This window comes from Anopheles bellator, chromosome 1, assembly GCF_943735745.2.
Source record: "Anopheles bellator chromosome 1, idAnoBellAS_SP24_06.2, whole genome shotgun sequence".
Lineage (NCBI taxonomy): Eukaryota > Metazoa > Arthropoda > Insecta > Diptera > Culicidae > Anopheles > Anopheles bellator.
The window spans coordinates 9,193,185-9,217,278 of record NC_071285.1 but is presented as its reverse complement, the minus strand read 5'-3'; the positions used below and the strand labels follow the sequence as shown (position 1 = coordinate 9,217,278).

General features: G+C 51.8%; 1 protein-coding gene and 1 non-coding gene across 2 annotated transcripts; one reads left to right on the top strand and one right to left on the bottom strand.

Moving 5' to 3' along the window:
- The first annotated feature begins 1,827 nt into the window (after window positions 1-1,827).
- Window positions 1,828-1,900, top strand: Trnak-cuu (transfer RNA lysine (anticodon CUU)). Its single transcript has one exon. It is a non-coding gene; the product is annotated as a tRNA-Lys (tRNA).
- Window positions 1,901-11,348: 9,448 nt separating this feature from the next.
- On the bottom strand, window positions 11,349-15,425 carry LOC131206864 (toll-like receptor Tollo). Its single transcript, XM_058199449.1, has one exon. The coding sequence runs from the start codon at window positions 15,423-15,425 to the stop codon at window positions 11,349-11,351; it is 4,077 nt and encodes a 1,358-aa protein (XP_058055432.1).
- Window positions 15,426-24,094: the final 8,669 nt, after the last annotated feature.

Here is a 24,094-nt window from a genome sequence, read left to right as displayed (position 1 = left end):
ACGTCCACCGCTAGGAGAGATAGTTTTAAAAGGCGTTAATTTGGGAGCGAAACTCACAAATGAGCTTCAGAGTCTCCGCCGCCGAACGCGAATTGCTTCGGGACGGTTGCGTATTCCCAGTGTCGGCGGTTCCTTCGCATGGCTTAAACGGTCGCATGCAAATCGGCGGATCGCTGTGACCCGAATGCCAACCGAATCTTTCGACAGCCGAACATCTTCCCGGTCCGGCTCTTGAGAGTGCTGTCCACGCGCGATTGTTGACTTCTGCGGATTGTTTGGTTTGTAAACACGGCGCAGAACACGCAAACGGTTCGCAGGCAGCCGCGGAACCCGGGCAGCATTAGCCCGGGCCAACGGGGTGTTCGAGACACTGTCAACGGGGTTCGCTTTGCTTCGGGGTGCAGATTTATTGACTGGCTAAAAAAATGGACCCCACGCCACACTAAGTAGATCTGATGTAATCCACATCCATTTTTTTGTTGGTGACCCCCCGACGACGACGGCGGGGCACGCGGGGCGGTAATGTTTTATGCTGATTTACGGCCAGCTCTATGAGCATTTCTAGCGCCCCGACAATGGCCCCGGCTGGGATGATGATTTGTTAAGACGATTTGGTTTGGCTACGCAAATCATGCGATGGGACCGAAAGCTGCTGCCCGTCGAGTCCGTTTGTGACCGACAATTTGGTTTTTTGACTTAATTACTTCATTAACAGACAAACCTCAGTGCGAAGAAATGGATTGCCAGAGGTTACGTATTAGGAATCTGAATGCCCGGAACTGAGCCGCCGGTTGGAATATGTAATTAATTAGTTACGTAATTTAAATAAAAAAATTAGGCAAACTTTTATTCTATAACCAGTAACTTGGGGTCGTCCGTAGCTCAGCCGCCTCGCTGCTCTGATTGATCGGTTTCTAAGCGAAAGACGTCAGTTTGAACCTCTTGACAGTTGGTCAACTTAAGCGTAAAACTGTTAGTTGCTGCTTGATACGGCTCCACCCATTCTAATAATAATAAATCTTCTATATAAAAATGAAGTTCGTTCCGTATGTTCCTTATGAACTCCGAATCTACTGGACCGATTGACTCGAAATTTGGTACACAGCGGTTTTAGGGGCCGGGTAGGGTAGCATAGTCATGGTTAGAAACCCCGCACTCCCCTCTTTCTTTCCCCTCCCTAACAACCTAACCCTAACTTCCCTACATGTCAAAAACATCAATTAATCCACAAGTTATGAATCGAATTTTATCAAATCTTGCACAATTGTTGATGAGAAACCATGTGACAAAATTTGGTCCTTCCAGGACGAGGGGAAGACCCATACAACCCCAATCCTTAAGATACGTCCTAGGACAATATGGGTATCGTTTCTTAGGTTTTGGTGGTCTCTAAATCGATTGTTTTACTTAAAAGCGAACGAGAGAAAGAGAGAGAGAGGAAGATAAAGAGAGTGAGAGAAAGAGAGAGAAAGAGAGAGGAAGAGAAATAGAAAGAGAGGGAAAAATAGAGAGAAAAAAAGAAAGAGAGAGAGAAAGAAAGAAAGAGGAAGAGAGAAAGAGAAAAAGAGAAAGATAAAAAGAGAGAGAAAGAAAGAGAGAAAGAGAAGTAGAGAGAGAGGGAGAAATGGAGAGAAAAAAGAGAGAAAATGAGAAAAAAGGAAAGAAGAAAAGAGCAACAGAGAGAGAGAGAGAGAGAGAGAAAGAGAGAAGACGAGCTTCCTGAAGTGGGTTGGATGTGAATTTTATGACTTCGTTATTGTTACGAAGAAATTAACACAGTAAGGACAAGATGAACACGATCTTCAACGGACGCAACCCATCTCAGCAGCCCGGCTAGCTCAGTCGGTAGAGCATGAGACTCTTAATCTCAGGGTCGTGGGTTCGAGCCCCACGTTGGGCGATTCTACCTTTTTTTCCTTTTACCATTTACCATTGCCTTGGGTCGGAACAAAGTTCGCCTGTTAGTAAATAAATAAAATAAATAAATCAGTAACTATATTTAGCTACTTCGATCCATGTTGACATTTGACATGATTATTTCTTCTTTACATTCAATTTACTATCCAAAACGAAATATCAGCTACAGTCGAGTGACGCAATGAAGGACCGTAACAAAGATCGAGTATAGTTTCATGGAACAGTAACTCGAGACACGTTATAGGCGATTAACCCTTAGATGGGTTGTACTTTTCATTCAACATTTCATCAAAAATCAGGAGATCATCAAAGTCACGAGAAACGAAACACTGTTCGCTAATCTGAGGTACTTTTTCACCCGAACTTGATGTCGCTTTCGTTGCGTCGCAATCCCACAGCATTCCGCCCCGGTAATTGTTCCGCCTCGGGTGACCAGTGAGCATTAGCATCGTTCCCGCGCGGAATGGGTTTCAATATACACTTCCCACAACGGCAGAGACACACACGCTGCGATTCATCAAAAGGGTGCGCCGCGGTCATCACTTGCTGGGCCGAAAGTTTACTTTCAACTCTTTCGTGGCGGACCCGGCGGCGGTGGTCTTATCGGCAAAATCCGCCGGAACTACGGCGCGAACTTTCCCCGTCGGGACCGAAGCCCAAAACGCCCAAACGGCCCAGAGGGGCGCTACTTTTAACGATTTCACGGCCATTGATCGTTTCGAATGCGCGTGTCGATGGGAACAACAATCGAATTGACTCATTTTGGGGTCCCGGGTCGGGGAAGGAAGTTGGGCCTGGGCCGCCCTCCCCGGGGGGCGGCACACCGATGACCTGTCGGAATCCGGACGGGAAAGTCGGAAATCGAAAACAGACACCTGCCACCGCACGTGGGAATCGGTTGGAAAACTTCCCCAAAAAAAGCAAAGCGGGTCACTTTCTTGGCTGGGCGAGAAAAACTCCTCGAGAACCCCGGGAGCCTCAATCCGTTCCAATTCTTCCCGACTCGAGAAGCGAACGCTGGCAGGACTGTTGCACTTTGGCGCAACGGGCCCGCGAAGATGATACCCGAAGCAGGCGGAACGCATAAGCATAAGAATGGGGCACTAAAACCGGCACACCACACGGCTTCCCGGGGCCTTGATTGTCCCGCTTGCATTCAACGACCCAACCCGGGCCGGGTTATGATGCTGCCGGTGGCAGTGCTTCTGCCATTCCATTTTTTTGGTCGATAAACTTTAATCTTAAATATGATATTACCGTTCACGGTTATGGGGCCACGCCGTGAGCCGGTTCTGAGCGTTATGCTGTGGCGCAGCCGGGCGCACGCCCCTACAGAATGCTGTTTGCATTTAATGGTCCCCGTTTTTATAGCTTCGCTTAAAATGCGCGTGCGAAAAGGGATGCCAAGTCAGTGCCCGGCCGGGCCTGCTGATCGCTATTAGGATTCATGAGGGGGGGTGGCTGTGTGTTTTCGGGAAAGGATGCTTTAACTTTGTCGAAGCATAGCTCCGGCGCACCCGGGCTTTCAATTTCCGGCCCCGCGCGCTCTCAAACACGCCACGCTAATTAGCGGCGGCAGCGATCCCCGATCTCCCCGGCTCCGATCCGATCGAAGAATTATAATGATCCACCAAGGACGCAATGGGACGACAAAAAATCCCGGTACACCGCGCGGCAGCCGGCCACATTACTTCATTAGCGTGCAAGACAAGACTTCACAATGCGGATCGCGCCGGCCGCCGCTTCGATCTGGCCATTGAATTGTGCGCGCCCGAGCATATTTCGGTATTTCCAAAGTCCGGCCGTTCCACCGTTTCGTTCCCATGCTCCGCGCAATGCGCGATGCCAAACGGTAGCATAAACAGCATTCCCGCCCCGCCCCAGGCCCGGCCCGGCCATTGAAGCGCATTTTCCATCGCCACGATCGCGCGAGCATTAAGAGAGCCACCGCACAGCGCGTTATGCTCGCGCCGGGGGGATAAGGATCGACAATCGACTCGTTCTCTAGCCTCCCCGGGTTCGACCACGACCGACGATCACGATTAGCACTCCCCGCGCGCCAAGAATGCGCAGCACCGGCTTGACTATTTGCTATTCAGAAGGGCCACTAGCCGCGCTCCGGCATTGCCAAACTTGGGCAAATCTTGGGTAATCCCATCGTCACGGTGGACCACGATTTCCCAACCAGCGGCCCACCGGAGGGCTGTCATTATTATCGTTATAATTGGCCCCGCGGCCCATTCTGTGAGTTGGGGCCGTAGTCGAGCCGGCGCTTCTTCGCGGGCAGCAACCCCCGGATAGCAGCACACCGGGTTCCGGGTTCGGATCACTCACCGCGACCGCGCCATGATTTACCCGACCGTAGACTTCAATTAGAATTCAACTGGGGTTTCCGACCGAAGATGATGCTTCTTCTTCTTGTTATCGTGGCCACCGATAATAGTGTGGGGTGTATACAGAGTTTATTCATTTCCAATTTGCAGTAGTTCCGGAGAGCCGCGTCCCGTGAACCGATAAATCTCGCCACCGTCGCTGTTGGGGCGGCTTTCGTCGTTTGAAATCGACGGCGGCGGGTGCTCGGGTGCTAAGTGGGATGCGCGGGACGAAGCCTATGGCGGGTCAACCCCGAAACAACGTCTCGCTCTCTCTCTCTCTCTCTCTGTCACTTTGGATAGCGAATAAATTCCGATAAAATAAGTCAATAAATTATAGACCGAACGCGTTTCGCTTCCGCAGTGCTCCCGTCGATGCTTGACACTCGTCTCTCTCCCTCTAGTGATACTGAGGCACTTTGGTCTCGCTCGCACACGTCTTGTAGCAAAAACCCCGGTAGCTATGGCCCAACGCCTACTGCTGCTGCCCGGCTTTGAACGCTATTCCGTTGCGCCGTAGCATAAATCCAAGTGACATTGGAGGAATCGACACACGCGGATATCCTCCGAAACATGGACCCCGGGAAGATCTGTCCCTTGCCTTCCTCCGCTAAATGTGGTTTGTTAAATGTCTCGATGTGTTCTTCCCGCCCACGAAACTGCAGCATGGCTGTCCGGCTGCCGGCTTTTGCATATTTATGCGCGCGCCGCCCCGGGAAAGTGGGTGGACAGACGCACGCACGCCGGCCGCGGCCAGGCACGCACGCACGGGGGCGAGGCGTCAGCCAGACCGATAAATAAATTAGGTGCCGATGCATTGAAATTAATTAACTAATTAATTATTCCGAGTGGCCGCGGCGGATGGCGTGAAGCAATGGCGCGGGCGCCCGCGTTGCAGCACTTTGCGATGTGATAATGGGTTATAATGTTTCATATTTCTTGATATGATCCCATTTGCTTTTATGCTCCTCCTCTCTGTATCGTGCGGGGTTTTTTTTTCGCGCGCGACTTTCGCCCGCGCCATGATAAATGGTCGCGCTTTTCCCGATGTTAATGTCCCGGCGCCATCACACCAGACACCCGTGTGGGCATCATCGATGGGTTTGGGATTAGCTAGGAAAGCAAAAGTGAACCCGTGGCGTGGCCAGTAATTAACGGCCTTCTGAGTGAGCACAACAACGGACAGATAATAAATGATAAGTAGCAGAAGTGTTGAAACGTTTGCAATCGGTTCCATGCAGAATGGTGAGATGTTAAAGGGAAGCATTAGTTCCATCGGCTGCTATCAGCACCATTTTTCTCTTACCACCATTTACCATTTCTGGCTCTGGGGAATATCGATGGGGATCGATTGGCTATTTAAACCTGCATTAGGAAGGTTGTTTTAAGTGTCCCAAGAGTGTGATCCACGAATTCCGAAAATAAGTTCTGAAACTTTGGCAGCCTGTAAACGGTGAAAAGAGTTTCAAGGGTCTAAAGTCTATAATATCATAACCTCAGGAGACTAATTTTGGGGTTTTTGGTTGCTTTTGGAGGTGTTTTTGAAATGTTGTTCACTGATTGGTTTGATGCTTTGATTTACGTCACAGTTCCTTGGTAAAGGTTAGCAGTGGTTGAGGGTTTTCGCAAAGATTTTAGCGAAACCATTTCAGTGGTCGTAAATAATTAAGTATTTATCGAACTAAAAATGGTTTAAGGTCGTTTGTTTGACCTACTTTAAATTCCATTCCAATCTAAATGTTTTGGCAAATTAATTCAAATACCAAGGATTTTGTTGGTCAAGTTAGTTTCAATTTACCTTTAAACGTTTGCTATTTTCCTTCGAAAGCACCTTCCTTTAATTTAAAAAAATGCCCAGACAACCACAAAAATAACCAACAAAATAGACGAAAGGCCGCTAACAAATCCGCAACGTATGATAAATAGAACAGAAAAGAAAACAGTTAGCGTAGGAAATGGAAAGCAAAAGCGAAAAGCCATAAATACCTGTGACTAAATCGTTAAAATATGCTCATCCCATTAGCATTCCCTTTGGGGTCGGTTGCATTCACCGCTATCCGCTAGTGTTTCACTGTTTTTATTTTCCTTTTCTCGTAATGTTTCGTGTTTTGTTTTTAGTTTCCGATCGCGACGTGTTTGGAGGTTTTTTTTTACTGCTTCGTATGCTTCTACTCCCTTTATGCTTTTTTATGCTTCCACAAGACGACTTCTCGCCACCAACCAAAAGCGGTCTCTTTCGGTTCACATACTCTTAATAACGTTCCACACGCATACAGCCGCACGTAAGAGAAATGGAAGTGCGCGCTGCGTAAGATCTGAGGAGGGCGCACGCCCGCCGTGGAACCACCACCGGAACCAGGGTGGCCGGTGGGAAATGATTTGTCAAAAATTAATTTGTGAGTTACGGCAGGCAGGCTTTTATGCTTTTGCTTTTGCGGCCCCGGCCTCTCCGTGGTCTGCTTCGCGGCCTGGAGAAACGGCGCGGCTGCGGTTGATTTATTGCAAACAGATTTCCCTCCGAAAAACCGAAAAACGAGACCCGGATTCCGGGCGGCGGTGGGGAGCGGCCCGGGAAACGGGACGGCCTTCGAAAAGCTCGGTCGATCGGATCAACGGCGTTCATTCTCTTCCCATCCGACGCCGAAGAAAGCGGCCGCCCGAGTCCATAAACCGAAAAAAGGGGGAAAGATGCTAATGGGGCGTAAAAGGTGCAACTCTCCCAAAGCCTTTCTACGACCCTCGCCGTAGTTCGGCGAGTGGAGCCAAAAAAGATCGAGAAGCAGACGAAAACGAAGCAGAAGCCGCGCAGAGACCGGCGAGCGATCTTCGGCGTCCGGTAAGTGCATTAGAGACTGACACCGCGATGTTGCGTCTCGAGCATAAAGCCCGGCTAACGGAGGGTGAAACAGCCGAAAACCGGTCCCAGCGGAGCCGACAATGACCGTGCTGCTGGCTGGAGGCCGGCCGGCCAGCCGGCCGACCGGTCGCTCGACAGGCGGACAGATAGCGAGCATAAACTGATGTTATGTTATTCTTACTCATCAGCATCATCAACGAGTAAACATCAATTTCACGATCAGAAACGATCATAATCATAAAGAACGAGCCACGGCGAATGGGGGCCGTGATTTCAAACCCCCGGCGGCCACTGGCCCTCCCCGAGAGCACCGCCACCCCCAGCGCTGACCGGCCGACCAGAGCCGGGGGTTTGTTATTTCGAGGCGAACGATGGCGGCCGCCGGTCGCCGGTTTTTCGATTTCATTTCGATTGTGGTCCACTTTCGGAGCCCGAGACCCCGCGAGTTTTTGGGAGTTGCTGAACTGTTAACCTCTTCCGAAGGTGGTGGCTGCCCTGGTGATGGGCCGTGCATAATGCTGATGTGTTCCCGTTTTTTTTTTCGGGCCACACACTTGAACGAATCGCACTAACGAATCAATACACACCCGAGGGGCGAACCGAAGCGGGAGCGTTGTTTTGATAATGTTGCTTGAAATTCCGCAAACACCCCGAGCCGTGCCACGAGCCACCAAAGGTTCGCGAGTTATTCTATGGCCCCATTCAGCCTGTTGCGGTTCATTTTGATAATGCCCCCGGAACACCTTTGGCACAGTGTTTGGCCATTTCAAAGGTGCTTTTGAGTTGAGCTTTCTTTTCGGGGCATGCTGTTTAGTTCGTTTCATTCATTTCTCTTTTGCCGTTTGCAACTTGTTTTTTCTACTTCTTCCCTCCATTCTCTGTTAATTTTGCAACTGTTTGTTAACTTGCTTCTTCTACTCTACTTTTACTCTTCTAATATCTTTTTACACTTCAACAGTGTCCTTGATTTTGTGAATAGTTCTAATCTTTTCTTTTCCATGTTCTATGGCAATTTCGTTCGTTTCTTCTTCGATTTGCCCTCTTCTTGGTAACTTTCTTACTTTACCCGCTTTTTCAATTAGTTTTCATATCCTTCACTATAGATACTGCTTCTTTTAAGCATTTTCTTCACCACCCAGTAAACTTCTCTCCGCGAACCGCGCTGCCTCCTTTTAATACGCTTGGTGCGCACTATGCATTCCACAGACGCACCCACAGGGAATCGGGGGGAAACATAATTCTCACCCACCAAAATGGGGTGGCCACCTTTCGCTGGACCTTCCTGCCTTCCAATGCACCCGGCCGGCCAGCCGGCCGGCCACCCGCCGTCATCTCACGAGAAGGTCAGGCACATCGTTACCGCGCGCCGAAGCCACCGGCCGGCGGGACGGGAGATCGAAAGATGAAACCCTCCGGAGACCTCTGGCCGGACGGTGTTGTTGGTTAAATAAAGGCATCCTCGTGGCCGCCGCCGCCGCCACCGCCTGGAAGCCTCCGGAGAGCGGAGGGATGAAGAGGATGCGGATGGAATAAATCTCGATAATTTACGAAACTAGCGCGGCCCGCGGAGAGCCCATGGGCTGCGCACGCCAATCATCCTGTGGAGCCCACGTCGCCCACGAAACCCCAGAGGGACGCTCTCTTCCGTCCGTCCATCCGTCTGGACATCCTTTGGGGCGGTGATGGACAGAGGGCAAGTAAACAAAACATTCGACGCCCTCTCCCCACCGCACGCGGGCTCGATAATTTACGGGTCCCCGCGCAGCACGCAGCACACTGCGGTGATGATGATGACGACGGCGATGATGATGATGACCAGGGCACGACCGCGCAGCAGCCAGAGGATGCGATCGTCTTTCGATTCCGTTCCCTGGACCCGCGAGTGGCTCCCAACCCAACAAAAAAGGCAGAAAGATAACTACCCCCAGAGTTACTCTCTCTCTCTCTCTCTAACGACGGAAACGATCACTCCCGGATGACACCGGGGAACGGTGCGGGGCTGCTTCATTTCGGAGACCCCACCACCGAAAGGGCGGACACAACAATCGTGGAACGGACAGTCGGCGTCGGGGGGGCCAGGGAGCAAAAACCCAAAGTCAAACACTGAAATTATGTTTCATTTTTCGTGAATTCAAAATTGTATTTCATTCGGTTCGCTTCCTTTTTTCACATCTCTGTCTCTCACTTCATCCTTTGCCGATTTTCTTGTTCTAGTTCCCTCTTTCTCGCTCCTGCGATCAATTCCTCCCCAACCGGGGGAGGTGACTTTAGATTTTCGCGCTTTTCTTTACCCTTTTTTGTGCTTGTTGTTGTGTACACTCTTTAGACCTTCTCACCCGTGGCCGGGCAGCGGGCAGAGCTTTACGATGGGAGTTTGGCCCGGGTGTTTTTACTGCTTTCCGCGCGCACGGCACTCGCTCGTTTCGCTCTCAACAACGCGTGCGGCTCGCGCGCTTGTTTTGTAATAAATTACTATCTTCTAGTCGAAATGTACAAATTGGAGCGAGTTTACTAGTTGCCCTGTTGTCTGCCGGTTTTCTTTCTTTTCCGTTCTGTTCGTTATCATTACATAAGGGGGGTTTCTTTTCCTTTCGTTTTGAAATTATGCTTCGTTTCTGTCTCTCGTTCTTTCACTTTAGATAGTTTGCTATTTGTTCTGTGTCAGTTTTCGAGGCTTCTTTTCGGAGGAGTGTGTGGTAACTGGTTAATTTACTACAATAAGTGTGCCTCTCTCGCTCTCTGTGGGGTTTTCAATGTGCGAACGCATCGTTTGATTTGCTTGCTGCTCGTTTCTCTATCTCTATTGGAGTGTGTGTGGTTTGCGATGAGTTTTGTTGTGTGCATCTTCTTTTGCTTCCGCTTTAAAGTTCTTTACCAATGTGGTTTTTTTTTTCGCTTGTTCTGTTACTACCTTTCTTGGTCGGTTGTGGTTCTCTTCTTGTTTCTATCTATCTAGTGTGGCTTTTGTCTCTCTCCTTCTCTTTCCCTCCAAAATGGCACCAACATCTCAACATTAACGTGAGGAACAACTTTTAGTGAGTTTCGTTACCGTTTCTTCTCCTGCTTCGTTTCGTTTCAAGCGCTCGCCCTACCTATCTGCGGGTGTTTGTTTGGGGCCACCGTAATGACGCAATAAGAGTACAATTATGGAACGGATCAACAGAGAGAAGATACACAATTACGCGTGATACGTGAGGGGCGAGCGGGCTGGCGCGCGCGCGCTTGTTAGCATTTCCTTCACCGGAGATTTCGGTCCGTTTTTTTCTCGCTGTATCTCGCCTTCACATCGACAGCAGAAGGGTCCAACAGTTTTCCCTCGGCTGGGTCTACCTGTGATTATCGCGAGGTGCGTGAGGCCTTCTCTACCGCTTCGATTCGGCTTCGGTTTTCGAGTTCCCCTATTGGGTATCGCATTAATTTCCGCGCGCTCCGCTCTGGAGGAGCTTCCTCAATCCAATTAAGAATAATTTTGGGCAAATTGATCGATCGCCCACGGATTGGGCGAGTGGGTGGTGGTGAGAAGGCCGTTCATAAAAACTAGTATCACGATCATATTTAAGTCATAGGTCATACGTTCTAATGCGCATGTCGTTACTGTCCTTTTCGAAGTTCCTTAACCCTACTAGACAAATGAAAATCGAGCGCGCAAATCCTGGTCCTGGCGGGCCGGAATCTCCTCAAGGGGAAAACTATTTGGCAAATGAGACGCTAGTTGGGCGTGGAACGGAATAACATACACGGGGGGAGGTGGCCCCAGCCCAGGATCACGATCGATCGACCCTAGCACACTACTACCGAGAAGTGTTGTGACCCCGAGCAACCAGTAGAGCGCCTGCGTCCTGCGTCTTCGCCTCATATCCAACCTAACTCCTAATAAGTCGAGAAACTTAAAATCAACAAAATTGACTGCTGCCGCGTTCACCACTCTGTGTCTCAACAACTCGCTTCTTCTGACTATGACGATAGATATACCGTATAATTAGGGGGTCTGTAACTTATCGCAAGCCTAAGTGCGTTTAGTAACTTGTTCATCTGTTTGGTGGACGTTTGGTCCTATTTACAGCAGTCTCCACACAGTCTCCAGACCCCGGGCTCCCCGGGTCTAGTTGGATCTGTGTGCGGTTCTTGTGGGAGAATTGGGAATTGCCTACACTAAACACCGTCCCATCTCCGACCCTATCGCTCTCTCTCCCTCTGGCCCCTTACACGAAATAAGCTCTGCCGTTGCGACCCATCTGGGGCGTCTCGGGTATCGTGGAGTACACGTGTCCGAGCGAGGCACTGGAGCGGCTCATGTTGTAGTGCTGACTCATCGGGGCTTCGTAGTGCTGCGACGACGACGACGCGGACGACGATTCGTCCTCCGTGTTGCAGGTGCTCTGCGACGGTGTGCTCTGCGGGATGGCCACCGACCCCGGCTGGTGCCCACCAGCGCCCGCTGCGATGATGTGTCCGGGACCCGGCATCATGGCGGCCGCATCAGCCGGACCCAGCGAAGGGCTCGCGATCTTACACCACTGATCGAGCGACGTCGGGGCGGGCGTATAGCGCAGGTTGGGACTGCGCGTGATGTCACCCAGCTTCTTCGGCGTCCGGTCCTTGCTGACGTCCGGCAGCGCGTACCGCAGCTTGTCCCAGAACTTGCGCTCCCCCCAGCACGCCACGGTGCAGGTGCGGATCAGCAGGTTCATGATCGGATCGAGAGCCACAATCTCGACCGGAGCCGTCAACACGATCACGATCTTGTGCCGCCGATACGCCGGCCTCACGTTCTCGATGACGGACTGGAGCGCCACCCGGAACTGCGGTTGGGACCACTCGTTCTGCAGGAAGTTCATCGACACCACCAGGATTACCTTGCGGGCCGCGTCCGCCGCACTCTGCAGCGAGTCGGCCAGGAACGCCCCGGGGTGAACGTCGCGGTGGTGCAGACATACGGAGTACCCGTAGAGCTGCAGTTCCGCACCGAGAAGCCGGCCGACGAACTCGTTGTCGTGGACACTGTAGACCACGTAGCTGTCGTACAGTTTGTCCGTGTCCTCCTTGCTTGCCACGATGATCGGGTCTTTCACGAGGCGCACTCCGTACCGGGCGTGAGCCCAAAGCCGGACGTCCTGCCGGAACACGCAGGCCAGCGCCACGATGAGGGCCGTGCCGATGATGGCGACGACTACGGCGGCCAGCAGAGGCACGTACCCACCACCGATCAATCCGTGGCCCATCAGGACCGTCCGGTGAACGGTCGGCGGGGCACCATCCTCTTCCCCGGTGCCAGCACCGACACCACCGGCGACCTCGTAGTCCAGACGGTTCTCGCAGCTCCCGAGCGCATCGGCCACCACCCGGCTGTCGGTGCAGACCATGCGGCTCAGGTCGAAGTCACCGGTCACCTCACGGATCCAGCGCTGTAGCCGTCGGAGTGACTCGCAATCGCAACGCCACCGAGCCCCGCCGAGCGAAACCCGCGTCAGGGAGCCGGTTTCCCGGGCCGCCGCGAACGCCTGCCACGGCCGGAACTCGCTGATCCGGTTGCCACTCAGATCGACCACCTCCAGGAAGCGCAGGTTCTCGAACGTACGCTCCCCGACGAACCCGATCGCGTTCCCGTCCAGGTACAGCTCGTTCAGGTTGGTCAGCTGATCGAACTCGTAACCCCGCAGTTCCGGCAGGAAGTTCCCCTCGAGGTGGAGCACCCGCAGACTCGGCACCCCGCTGAACGTCCGGTTGTGCACGTTCCGGATGTTGCTCCCGTTCAGGTACAGCACCTCCAGTTTCTTCTTGCCGATGAACTGATGGCTTCCGAGCTGCTGCAGTTCGTTCCCATCCAGATAGATGGTAGACGCATCCATCGGGATGTGCTCCGGTACCTCGGTATAGTCGGCCGCTCCACAATCCACGATGTTGGTTTTCCACGTGTGATCGTGGTAGCAACTGCACCGATCCGGACACGTCATCTTGCAATCGCACGCATCAAAATCGCAACAGTGGCAGGTGGCGAAGCAATGCGTCTCGTACCGGCACAGGAAGTCGTTCGCATTCAGGTCCATCAGCGGCCGAATGCTAGCGCCCCGCTCGTGCTCCATCGTACACATCACCGTGTCCAGGTCCATGACGCGCGGATGCTGCCGCAGGTGGGCCAGCTTGTTGATCCCCTGCAGCCACTCCATCGTACAGTCGCAGTGGATCGGATTATCGCTCAGATAGAACAGCGGCACTTCCCGGTCGTCACCGACACGGGTTAGCGCCAGGGCGCCGATCTCCAGCTTGCGGATGTAGTTCCCATAAAGGACCACCTTCTCGAGGTTGCGCTTGCTCAGGAACGTACCGGCGGCCACCGACTCCAGCATGTTGTTGTTGAGGAACAGCGTCTCGATGCTGTCCGGGATCGACTTGGCGTCGACCGCCGTTAGCCGGTTGAAGGACACGTCCAGCATCTTGATCTGTAGATTGTTGAGGTCGTAGTAGTTGCCCAGCTCGCTGATGTTGTTCTGGTGCATATCGAGCCACTCGAGCGACGTCGGGAAGTGCGAGTAGTCGAAGATGCGGATCTGGTTGTCGGACACGTTCAGGAACACCAGCGCCGGCAGTGACGTAAACACGCCGCTAATGTCCTCCAGCTCGTTCGCATCCAGCCGGATCGCACGCAGGGTCGGGTTCGAGCTAAACGCCGACTGGTCGATGTGCCGGATCTGGTTCGAGGCAAGATTGAGTACGTGTAGGGACGAGAGCGTCACGAAAGCGTCCCGCGAGATGTTGGTGATCCGGTTCTCGACCAACCGGAGACCGAGCAGCTGCTCCAGCCCCTCGAACGACGCATTGTTCACCGTGGTGATGTGGTTCTTGCCCACGTCGAGCGACTTCAGGAACCGCAGCTTACCCAATCCCTCCGGGATCTCCTTCAGCCGGTTGTCGTTGAGGTTTAGGTCGTTCAGATTGGTCAGATTCTCGAGCGCCCGGCCGTGGATCGACTCGATGACGTTCGACGCGACGTACAGCTGGTTCAGCACGTACAGCTCCGAAAAGTGGTGCTGCTCGATGCGCTTCAACCGATTGTGGGACAGCGTCAGGGCGACCAGGTTCTTCAGGTCGCTGAACGCGTTGTCCGCAATCGATTCGATACGGTTCGAGCCGAGGTTGAGAATCTGCAGACTGTACAGCTCCCGGAACACGTGCCGATCGATCTTGGTCAGCGCGTTGTGGCTGATCTCGAGCACCACGAGCCGCTTCAACCCCGCGAACGTGTCCCGGTTGATCCACTCGGACGTGAGCTCGTTGTGCGAGAGGTCGAGGATCTCGAGCCAGTCTAAACCCTCCAGCAGGCCCGGGGCCAGCACGGACAGGGAGTTGTTCTGGAGGTAGATCTCCCGCAGTTCCCGGGTCGACTGGAACGTTTCGGGTGGCAACGCCACCAGCTTGTTGCTGGACATGTTGAGGACCTTCAGCGAGCCGAGCCCAACGAAGGACCGGTCGGCCAGAGCCGTCAGGAGGTTGTCCTGCAGCATCAGCACGCTGAGCGACCGGAGAGACGAAAGCCCGTTGTCGGGCAGGGACAGCAGATCGTTGTGGGACAGGTCCAGTACCTCCAGCACGGTGTTGCAGGCCTTCCCCGGGGCCGTAGGTCCATTGCCCCAGTCGGAGAACCCGAGCTGGGACACGTCCGTCAGCCGGTTGCGTGTTAGGTTGAGGTACCGCAGGGTGAACAGCGGACAGAACACGTCCGTCGGCAGGGACCAGATGTTGTTGTCGGCCAGATCGAGCCGCTTCAGCTCGGTCAGCCCGCGGAAGCTCTCCGGGTGGAACTCCATGTTCATCGCGGACCAGTCGGTGTTGTGAGTGCGCAGCGACAGCGACTGCAGGTCGCGCAACGTCGACAGCACCATCGAAGGCACGTACTTAATCTTGCAGTACTCGATCTTGAGGTCCTGCAGGCGCTTCAGCGTGCCGAGGAACGCGCCCGAGTGCTGGTTCGCCTCGAGCGAGCTCTCGAAGAACAGGATGTCGCTGCACTCCAGCTTCAGGGCGTCGATCCGCTCGATCTGGTCCGCGGTCAGGTTGCGCATCAGCGTGTCCGTGCCGCCGATCGTCTTCAGCTTGCAGGAAAGAACCGTCGTCACGGACACCTTGCCCTTCTTGCCCTCGCCGTCAGAGGGCGCTTCGTTCAGCACCCGCTGCCACTTGCAGCCACGTGGGGCCACGTCCACCCGGCTCATCAGGCCCGACCGTGCCCGACCGACCGACGCCAGGGCGGCCAGCACCACCAGCACCACCAGCAAGGACATTCTCGAGAACTCCATGTGCGGTGATTGGATTTGCTTCAATTGACTGAACACGCGCGTCACACCACGACTCGTTATCTTCCTCTTATCTCCGACTTCCGGGGATTCTCCACACACTCACGCGCTAAGTTACACTTTAGTAGGCGGCACAAATTTCGCTCACGCACACCACCACCACGGACCCGGCGCACGCGACTTCCAAACACAATTTTCGCACGACTCAACGGATCACCGGCAGAGGGCCACAGGCAAGGCGGGCGGGAGTGGGGAAAACCAAAAGTGTACCGAAAGAAAAACGGGGGATTTTCCGGTGCCGGGGACACACCTCACTCGGAGGACGAGACGTTCCGATTAGGCCAACAACGGTGGGCTACGGTTGCGGCTGCTTGGCGTCTTTGTTGCTGAGACAGCGCAAGCGGCATCATGGCTCGAGGACGACGACGACGACGGCGGCGAGGCTTTTCCCACGGCCGACACAGAAGGATTTTCCTCCACAACCTTTCCACACGTAACTACTCCCGGGCCGGAGTCGCAATCGCATCACTTTTTCAACGAACGACACGCTTTTTTCATTATTTCACTCCCTCGGTCGGCGATTATCACGGACCCCCCGCCGCCGCGGGGTTTGCAGCTGGAGGGAAGAAAATTCGATTCCTTCTTCCCGGAATCCGCGGCAGCGACACAACACGCAGAGCCTTTGGGCTTCGGTTTGGCGTCTACACGAACGAACTTTAAAACTGAGGCACTGAGCAGAACTGAGCGGAACAACGTGTTCCTGCGGGTGTATCCTGTGTCGCGTAATCTGGGAACTTCCTGCTTTTGCGGAACAACACGGGATCCTACGCAAGTCACAAGTTCGAGTTGAAAGTTCGCGGTTCGATTGTTAATAGTTTACCGGACGAACGAAACGCACGTCCGCTCGCAGCAAGAGTTGGCAAGTTTTTGAAAAAAAATTATTCTTTCAGTTTCTCTGAGAATCTCGGCCGTGTTGAACATAACTTTGAACGTTCGAACCTGAAACCTGATGACGAAGGCTGACGACGAACCTGACCAAGAGCCGAAGATCGCCACGATGAACGTTCACTAGCTACCCCCTCCGGAAAATGCAGTCCGATTGCTGGCTGCAGTTTGCCTGTGCATCCTTTTTCTTGTTATGTATTATAGAGACTTTGAGCTGTATTAGCCTAATATTCGGCTCTTAAAACCTTCCTGATCGCTATCAACAACTGCATATCGACCAAATGGGCTATGAAGATTCAGGACATTTTGCCGTTTTGGTTCGGACACTCAAACTGAATCCAATAACTATCGCAGAAAGTTTAAATTAATTTTAGGTTTACTATAAACAGCATTTGTTTCTTGTTTCTTAACGCACTTCCGAATAAGTAATTTAAGTTGTTGCCAATTTTCGTCAATTTTGCGCCAAGATCTATGCTTTCGATGATTTCACTTTCGATGATTTCTGTTTTAACATCGCGAGAGTTCACCCGAAAAAACCCGATTCAAGCGACGAGAAAGCCGAACGCCGCACGAAACGAATGATTCCTCCCCGCCACATTCATTTCGCTAGTTCATCGCGATTCATCCTTCTCGCCTCTTTGGAGGGGAAAATTTAATTTTCTCTCTTTCTTTCCTCGTTTTCTTATCCTTTCCTTCGCATGGTGGACAAAAAAAACGTCCATTTTGCCGTCCGCTTTGTGTTCGTCCTTCGTGGCAAAGAAGAGTGTGTTTTCTTACCACAGATCTTCACTCTTCTTGGTTTCTTCTTCGATTGGGTCAAATTATGCTTCGGCCTTCTACGAATCGATGCTCTTGAAGAAGGAAAGGTCCTGCTGCACACACACAGCGCCTTGACCCGAATAACTGGCCCTCTCTAATTCTCGTACTCACTCTTTCTTGTATCGTTCCCATATCGGGGCTAATTCGCAGCAGTGTCCGCCTGGTCCGGACTTCCAGGTAGGACCCACTGGAATCCTTTTCCTCCGCCATAACCGCCATTCATTCTCAGCTCATTTGGTTACCATTTTCGGAACACTTCGCGGCAGAACACAGGCAGCTCTTGCATCATCCCCGTCGGGGGGTCCAGAATTCTCAGACATCCTACAGAGCACTCGATACAAAGTTGTTTTGTTTTTTGTGTTTTGATTATTTTATGTATCAGGGTTGACCAAGGAAACTCACTAAACACTTCCTCGTCGACGGACACTTCCGCTCTGTGACCCCGTCACGTTTGTGGCCAACAGAACCACTATCTACTGTGTCTACGGTGTCTAATGCGCACGAGTTGTAAACTCAACAAACTGGGGCTGGGTAATTAAACCAAAACACAGCCAATCGGACCGCGAATTTGATGGATTTGAATTTTTTATCACTTTATGGAATGCAACAAAATCGGCACCACCGCCCCTGCATCTCCTACATTGTCGAAGGGCAGGACGTTGGCCCGCTGTCCTCCCGTTGAATGATTGGAAGCAAATATTTTGATAATGAAGACGATAATTAGGCAGCAGACCGGCCCGTCCGGGTTTATGATACGTACGAAGCGACATAAAACAACGCACAAAACGGCCCCGGCGCAGGGAGTAATCATTAATCCTTCATTCCCCGACCCGGGGACACACAGGGGGAGAGATACGGATGCGAAACAAACGCACCGCGCCACGCGATGGTGGGAATGAAATTTGCATATTTTATGTGCAGGCCACGCCACGGCCTCCGATGGTCAACTCCCCTGGGGGAAGGGAAAGGTTTTGGGACGTGGGCAGCCAGCCAGGGAAGGATTCCGCTCGAGTGGCTCCGTTTCCAAATCTTCACGCAACCCGGGGAATTGACGAGGTGTTAAGTGTCTTCCCTGTGTCACGGGACGGGCCCTCTCGAGTCCTGCCGTGAATATCCTGCTCCTGGTTTGGGAAGCTTTTGGTTTTATTTGATTAAAATAAAATATGTAAATTCAGTGAATATTTAAAAACCTACGTATGAAAGAGAAGCGCTTTGGTATGGTTTCTCATAAATAGCATTTAAATATATTAAATAATGTTAACGATTACCGCCTTCGATTACCAAATTTGGGGCTTACGCTTCGTTTTTAATTCGAATAATTTTCCAATACTTTGTAATGGTGTTGTTGGAAAAAAAGTATTTTTCGCATAATTTGAATATTTATCTTCTATTGATTATTGATAAATTCGGTACTTTGAGCTATTTATGCCTAACTACACGCTAAAAACGAATTTGGGATGATACAAGTTTGCTGAAAAGAGATCCTGTATTTTCTCGGTAGAAAGTAAAACGTCAAACAATATCAAGTTTGCACTCGTTATCAAGGTAACATTTCACACTAAAGAATTCATTTTTCTGTTTAATGTTTATTTCTTCGGGTTGCCAGTTACAGCAATACTATGGAAGTCACAGTTTTTACAGTTTTTTTTTTCGATAAAGGCGAAACTGCAAAGTTTGGCTGAAATTGTGAATGGTGTCGGTGGTGCCGAAGATAAACTAGTCACGACTTGTGCTGGCGAAGAAGAGCAAGGATCGCAGCCCGGTCGTCGTTTTCTCTCGACAGCAAGATGGCCTTGTCACGATAATCCGCTCCGTGAGCAGCCCAGCCTTACCCAACTTGAGGCCAACAGCAATCAACCTAATAGAATAAGTTGTCCCGAAAGGAAGGAGATGAATCTAAAGTGACTTAGCAGACCATCGACCGTCGACCGGAGAGCGATCCCTTTTTCCTTGTATCTTCCGTCCCAAAGATCGTCCCAAAATCGGCTTGCAAATTGGCTTACCCCGTCTTGGCCCGAAACAAATCTTCACGGGACCAGACGGGGCCCTGGATCTGCACCATGCGGAATGCGCATTAATGCTACGCTGCGTAGCACCTTTGCCAAGTCGGGCACTTTTCTTAAACGCTCCTTGAAGCGCACAATGCACCACTTCGTGATGGTATCGCACCACACATTCCGGCTGTCAGTTCCGTTGAAGTTTCACGCTGCACCGCACCTCAATTGGCTGTGACAATGATGGCGTGGCCCGGTGACAAACTCCCGAACGGTGACCGAATTTCCGACGTGCGCCTCCTTATGGTCCGGAAGCGGACAATTGAAACTCTTGCGAAATGCGGGGCACACGCGATAAACATCTCCAGATCCTTGTACGGCCGTCCCGGTCCCATCGATCTCGGCTTTCTGCGGCGGCCTTTCTCCGGGACGAAGAGGGATCACTTTATCCCTCCGTCTGAAAATGCTTGTGAGGGTTTTAAGAAGTTGCAAAGAATTGGAAAATCCGTGCGCAACTTTGCCACATGCTTTGCGACGCGGTTTCGGTCCGTGGGTGCCGAGCACCGGGATAGTGATGCATATTTTATTAGAATTGATTTTTCCGACCCGGCCCCAGCTCGTCTGCAATCGGGTTCCCCTGCACGCGCTGTTTTTTTCTTCTCGCCGTAGAGTCTCCCGCTGGGCCATCCCGGGGAGGAACCATTACTGCAGCATAACATATTTAATTCACTGATGTGATGAAATCAAAACAATTTCGTTCCCCTGGCGCCATCGCCAACGTCCTGTAGGAGGTGCTGCCGGCACGTACATCCGCCGGAACCCGATAATCCTCGCCCGGGCGATGGAAATTGATTGTGACGATATTGTGAAATCGCTTACGATTATCGGGAAAGGGATAGCGGCGGCGTCGTCGTCGGGACGTTGGGCTTCTCCCAGAAGACGCATTGTCAGTGTACGCCGCATGCAGAGTAGAGAGTAAAATAAGAAGAAAAAACTAGGTACGAAACAAATAGTCGAACGGAACCGGAGCCTTTCCCTGGGCCGAAGAACCTATTTTTGGGCTCGAGCGAACCGAACGTGAGGTAAATTGATCATTCGTTTTTATTTCCCTCACCACTTAGCCGATGATGTTGGGCGGCGGGGCGGTCAAGGTGCACCACCCCCATTGCAGCCGCTGACCACCACCTGGCTGGAAACTCTCCTAGGCGCTTTCCACTTTGCCGTGGCCATATTGAGATTAGTTTCGTTGAGCTGTGCCTTTTTCACCGGGCTGCACCCGTGGGGAGCGTTTCCCGTGCTCGGCGCGCAAATCGGCAATCAGTTAAGTTGATGGTCACCGTCCGGCGTCCGAGGCTCCACAGGATTGGCTCCCGGTCGAAGGCTCCCGGTCGAAAGGTCGAATCGCTTCTTCAGGCCACTGAAAGGAGCTTCGAAGGCTAAATCACTTTTCCACATTCGAGACACATGCGCCGCTCGTGAAATGAAGATAAATCGAGCAAACACACGACGGCGGGGTCGGAAATGAAAAATAATACGCTTTTTATCATTTTATTCAAATTTTTTCATAAGATTGACTAGTATTTCACATCTTTTATTCAAAGAATTTAAAATAGATGCAAAGTTAAGCATTGATTGTATTTAAATTTTTCACCGTTATTCAATCCAATTCTACTTTAGATGGGATGCAAGGACTTACACAATAATTATTATTATATTATTGCTCTGGAACGCATTTAGCGTTATACGAAAATTAGTAAAGCAATTCGATTCCCGATTCGATTCGTACTCACTCTTCATCGGTTAGAGTGTTGTGGTCACATTCACTTCTATCTCGAAATCAAAACACGGCCATCACAATGCACCAATTAGCTGTTTATGGCGAGCTCCATCTCTAACAGACCCCTTTCTGTGTGAGACGGGCCTGTTCTTCGTTAGAGGAACTTTACATAAAATCCACACGACACCCGGGCCATGTCGGAGGATGTTTATCGCACACCGTTGAATTACTTTCCGCCTTTTTATTGCACCTTTTGGCCCCGGATGGCCACGGTCTCAGCGTCACCTCCGGTGATCGTCACCACAGCGGCCGTAGCCGGATATCGGAGACCATTAAGGCCGGCACCGATGGGCAGCCGGCCGGTCACCTGCTGATCGCTACATAATTTCTGCATAATGCACCGGACCGTGCTGGCCGAGGGGAGCCCGGAGCCTGGTGCCCGGTGCAAGTGGAGGCTAAATCTTGCTGCCAGGACCTTGCACATCCCCAGCGCCGTCGCCTGTGAGTGAGCATCGTTGTCGTGACGTGGCTCGAAACGAGGCCATCCACGAGGTCTGGGTTGCCCTCTGTGGGATGGCGCCGGGATTTAGTGTCGTCGGTGCCGGTGCAATGAAAGTGCAGTTTTACGGTGCATCAGCGTGGCCCCGGGACCCGTGTGAGCAAATAGCATACGCGCACGCATCAGGAGTGAGCTGAAGGGAAAAAAAGAAACGGACGACGAGCGAACCAGGACACACTCAGCCAGCCGTAAAATTGATTTAGTTTATGATAGTCCCTGGCCCCGGGATGGATCCTGCCGAAGCGTGGGGCCGTCTGTTGCTGGCACCCGCCTCGCTACGGCCGAACATCGCTTTTGGGGGCAATATTGGAGCTCGATTGTTTGGTTTGGCTGAAATCGAGCATGTTATCAGCTCGTCCCTCCGTCAACAACCGGTTGCATGCGCTGGGACCGATCCTGCTCCGGCTCCTGCGAAATAGTGTTTGCCATCGAGGGGGTCCTCTAATCCCGATCTCGACAGGATCAATTTTCGGGTCGCTAATTGTGCGACAATCTATCTCTCTGGTTTGGGGCTCGATTCGAATCGAATTGTTTATTTAAATTTGTTTTTCAACAATTTTAAGCTACGGGACAAACGGGACGAAATGTTTGTTCATTAAAGAAAATTTCGAAAATTTGATTTGCGCCCTCCGGTGTTGATTTTCAAAACAAAATCGAGTGCCCGATAGGATGTAATAAGTGGGGCTCAATAAACAAAAACCGATCACCGGTTGGAATTAAACAAAAAATAAATATGGCCCTCCCGCGGACATGGTGTATGCTTTGCCCCGCATTTATTGTCCTTTCCTCTCCAGTAACAACAAATCGTAACAACAACAAAAAAACAACGGAAAACAATCGAAACACACTACCATACCGCGAACCAATTTCGCATTCGCTACCGGGCACGGGTTGGTCGGGTTTTTGATAACAATTTCGAATTCCGCGCACAATCGAATAAACAAGCGCAGAAAAAGCTTCCGCCACCGACAATCGTTCATTTCCGCTGCCGGGGCCAAAGGAAAAAAAAAGACAGGACCACGGCAAACCGCCTTTGTCGGGAGTTTACCGGGAGGATTTTTGTACCAACTCGTTGCCGTGTCTGTTTCTTGTTGTTTGGTCTGCCGTTTTTGCTGCGCTTCTGCTTCGGCATCAAACTTTCTCCACGGGGACTGGCTGGCTCTACCGGGGGAAGCATTTAATCGGCACCGCCCGCAAGGTGGCATAAGCATAAGCGCAGCATAAAAACGCGCGCCCGAGTTCGTCTTCATTCCGGCACGGCGGCGGCGGCTTTGAGCCAAAGTTCGGTTTCTAGGTTCCCGTTGTGTCGGGACGTCTTTCCCAAGCGTGTGCATCTCGAAGGACATTCGATACCGTTTACCGGCGGCGCGGGCATCCGATACGGGGAGCGGGAAGAAAAAAAGCCGGCCGGCTGGCCGGCGGCTTGCAGCGAACCGGAACGGTGGTACAGCAAATCGCTTCCATCACCTTCCGTCGGCCGGCAACTTCCTTTCTGATATGGATACCGGGGGATGTTGGGTTTTGATTTACGGCCTTTGTCGTCCGAAGGGAAGGAACTAGTTGACTCCTTTCGTCGCGGGAAGTGCAAGATGGGAAAATTGTAAACGGAAAAGGAAAGGATGGCGCTCGTAATGGCAAATTAAAATAAAACCCATTGAACGGCAGAGTGAAAAAAAAACACTGGCAAACATGCTGCTGGAAAATAATTAATCTTATAAGATAATTGTAATTTGATATTAAATAAGTGAACAATTAGCAACAACAGACACGATCATCAAAGAAGACAAGGATAACGGCTAAATGATACACATAAATAAGATAGCTTAAAATACTCTTCAACATGTTTCGTGTATTGTAAATATCAACAAAAACCGATCATTCTCCATACGATGGCCATCAGCCTGGAATGCGTTGTAATTCCGTTGCTCTTGTTTCGTTGGTGCCATCGGTCCCAAAAGGAACCAATTCCCGAGCAATTCCAGCGTCCGTGTCCGCTGCCGAAAACCGAAACAGCAAGGAAAATGTCCCCGGGTGATCATAACGCCCGCTACGCTGCTGCTCCTGTTGCGGCTGACGGATGAAGTTGAAAGGAAAAATCACCGCCGTGGGCCGGAAAGACCGTGGAAAGTGCTTCCCCCGTCGGTGAAGGCCAGCCCACGGTTTCGCTCAATCGAAAACCATTTGTTCCGCGCCCGGAACGAGCCCGTAACCCGCCCGAGACGAGAGGATGATGGCCCGGAAAGATACGCCGAGGCCGAGGCCGGGCTCCGGCGGAAGGCAAAATATCGATTTACCACTTTTGTCAAAATGAATCGGCGCGCACCGCCTGACTGACGACGATGACAATTGTCGGGTACTTGAGTTCAAAGTTGTCATTTTGGACATCGTTCGGGTTGGATTTTTTTTTTCGTGGTCCTCCGTGCTTTCTTTCCGCACGGTAGCATTTATGGAAGAGATATTGTTGTCAACTGCTTCCCATTTCGGGGTGGATTTCAGTTTTTCTCTCTCCCTCTCTCTCTCCGCGTTTGGTCCTTTGCCCACATGCCACGGGCATGGCCCGACC